This window comes from Apaloderma vittatum, unplaced genomic scaffold, assembly GCF_000703405.1.
Source record: "Apaloderma vittatum isolate BGI_N311 unplaced genomic scaffold, ASM70340v1 scaffold39805, whole genome shotgun sequence".
Taxonomy (NCBI): Eukaryota; Metazoa; Chordata; class Aves; order Trogoniformes; family Trogonidae; genus Apaloderma; species Apaloderma vittatum.
The window spans coordinates 864-3,154 of NW_009718361.1; the positions used below are offsets into that span (position 1 = coordinate 864).

The 2,291-nt window shown below is 51.0% G+C and overlaps 1 protein-coding gene across 1 annotated transcript; it reads right to left on the reverse strand.

The window, feature by feature from the left end:
- Nucleotides 1–39: 39 nt before the first annotated feature.
- On the reverse strand, nucleotides 40–1,944 carry TPI1 (triosephosphate isomerase 1). Its single transcript, XM_009870216.1, has 6 exons — nucleotides 1,824–1,944; nucleotides 1,654–1,738; nucleotides 1,392–1,524; nucleotides 1,089–1,174; nucleotides 864–951; nucleotides 40–622 (listed from the first exon to the last, which is right to left on the reverse strand). The coding sequence occupies exons 2-6, from the start codon at nucleotides 1,729–1,731 to the stop codon at nucleotides 504–506; spliced, it is 504 nt and encodes a 167-aa protein (XP_009868518.1). The 5' UTR covers nucleotides 1,732–1,738; nucleotides 1,824–1,944; the 3' UTR covers nucleotides 40–503.
- Between the last annotated feature and the right edge of the window lie 347 nt (nucleotides 1,945–2,291).

The following is a 2,291-nucleotide window of genomic DNA, read 5'->3' on the forward strand; positions in this document are numbered from 1 at the left end:
TTATCCCCAGTTCCTTTTCAGTAAGGCCCAAGACAGACCTTTGCTTTTTCTTTTTTTCATTTATTGTTCAGTACAGGACACGGGTGAGGTAAGACATCTCACAAGGGTCTAAGCTGACAGGCTCCTTGCTGATGGGGCTGAAGGATGCAAGAGACTGTAGTTTCTTTTTCCTTCGCCCCCAAGAGCACCAGTGCCCCCCTCTCCCTGCAGCACTGCAGAGAAAGGGGAAGGCACTGGCCAGGTTGATTGTGGGCTCTTACAGGTCAACAGGCAACTGAGGATTTTACCAATTCAGAGCGGAGGCTGTCAAGACTCTGCCAAGACAGGCTCCCACTAACAGGACTCCAACACGGTGGTGGGGGTTAGCAGCAGAGCTAGAACAATGACCGTGGAGAGGGAAAGCCTCAGAGGAGGCCTCTGTACTGAGATGTGTGCAATGAAAGGTCCCTTCTTGCTTCCATTTCTTGCTCTGAACCGCAAGGGACTGCTCCTCACAGGCTGCTTCAGTGTTTGGCATTGATTATATCCACAAACTCTGGCTTGAGAGAAGCTCCACCAACAAGGAAGCCATCCACATCGTGCTGAGAGGCCAGCTCCTTACAGTTGCTGCCAGTGACCGAACCTAAGGAGGGAGCAGTTATTTTAAGGTCAGATGTGGCCAGCTCTAGAAAATGGGGCCAGGGCAGAGTTAAGACCTGTAAGGTACCCGCCACCTCTTGCTATGCAGACACTAAGACTGTCTCCCATTTAAACAAGCTAGCAGGTGGTTCTTCATGCCCTGCCAGTCTCAGGTTTCCTCACGAACAGAGCATGCTGTACAAGTGCAGCAACTGCACTGCAAAGGGACTTCAAGACTCATTTACCTCCGTAGATAATCCTAGTTGACTGAGCAACAGCATCAGACACGTGGCTTTTCAGCCACCCCCTCAGCTTCTCATGAACTTCTTGAGCCTGCAATGAAACAGAAAGAAGGCTGAGCCATTCTGTGTACAATTCCCTGACAAAGAGGAGAGAAATTCTTTCGCAGAATCTTTAGTCTTTAGAGAAAATCTTCAGGATTTAGTTAGCTACCTTTCTCCTGATCATACCTGTTGGGGAGTTGCAGTTTTACCAGTTCCAATAGCCCAAACTGGTTCATAGGCAAGAACCACTTTACTCCAGTCCTTCACATTATCTGGGGAAGAGAAAGGTATAGGTAGGCACAGTACTCCATGCTGGGAAGGGCAGAGCTAGAAAACTTTCTGGAACACTATGCCTTTTATCGACATGATCATTATTGTGTGCAATCATTTGCAGCAACACACCTGCAAGTCTTACAAGAAAGGCCAGGATGGCCAATTCCCAAATATCCAAAGCAGGAAAAAAAAAGCACACTTCTTTTGTTCCCTTACCAGCAATGGCCTTGGTCTGTTCAAAAACCACCTTCTCCGTTATGCCAGCTTCTCTCTCATCCAGCTTCTCTCCAATGCAAGCAATGACTCCAAGGCCCTCAGCCAGAGCATGAGCCACCTTCTGCCCAATCAACTAGGAACAGAAAAGAAACAAGTCAACCAATGTTAGACCTACTCCTGTAGCCATATTTTAACTGCTCACCCCTCTAGCCTTTGCAGGCACATCTGAGCTGGACCATCTCTCCATGCCTGGGTCACTCACCTCATCAGACTCTCCAAAAACATGCCTTCGCTCAGAGTGGCCCAGGATCACCCATGCGGCCCCAATATCTTTGATCATCGCTGGGCTGGGGAGAAAGGAAATGATTCACACCTCCAGAGAAAATTCACATCCCAGAGGCACCCTGGCTTTACTCTCCCCTGTGGGCTCACCTGATCTCTCCTGTGAAAGCACCCTTTGGTACCTTGTAACAGTTCTGTGCTGCAACACCAATCTTTGCATCAAGCTTCTGACGGGCAAAGTCAAGGTAGATGGAGGGGGCTCCGCAAACCACCTCTGGAAGGCAAATACGCTGGTTACCCACAAGACAGCCGAAGGGCATACTTCAGCCACCAACCCCAAGAGGTCATCCTTCTCTCCCCTGCTCCTAGGAAAGCTCAGCTGGCCCACTCCGATGACATTTAGGGGACCCTCTGCAGCAGGAACATCCCTGCCATCTGATGACTGGCCGACAGCCAGGCCCCTCGGCCGGTTCACACGGGTCCCTTGGAAAGGATCCAGCTGAGAAACCGGGCAAGAATCCTGCCCTGCTGCCGGGAGGAGGGGTCGGGGTAAGAGGGCAGCATCAGGTTACGCCCGGGGCTGTACCCAGGCTCGGCGGCCAGGCAGGGGCAGAAGCA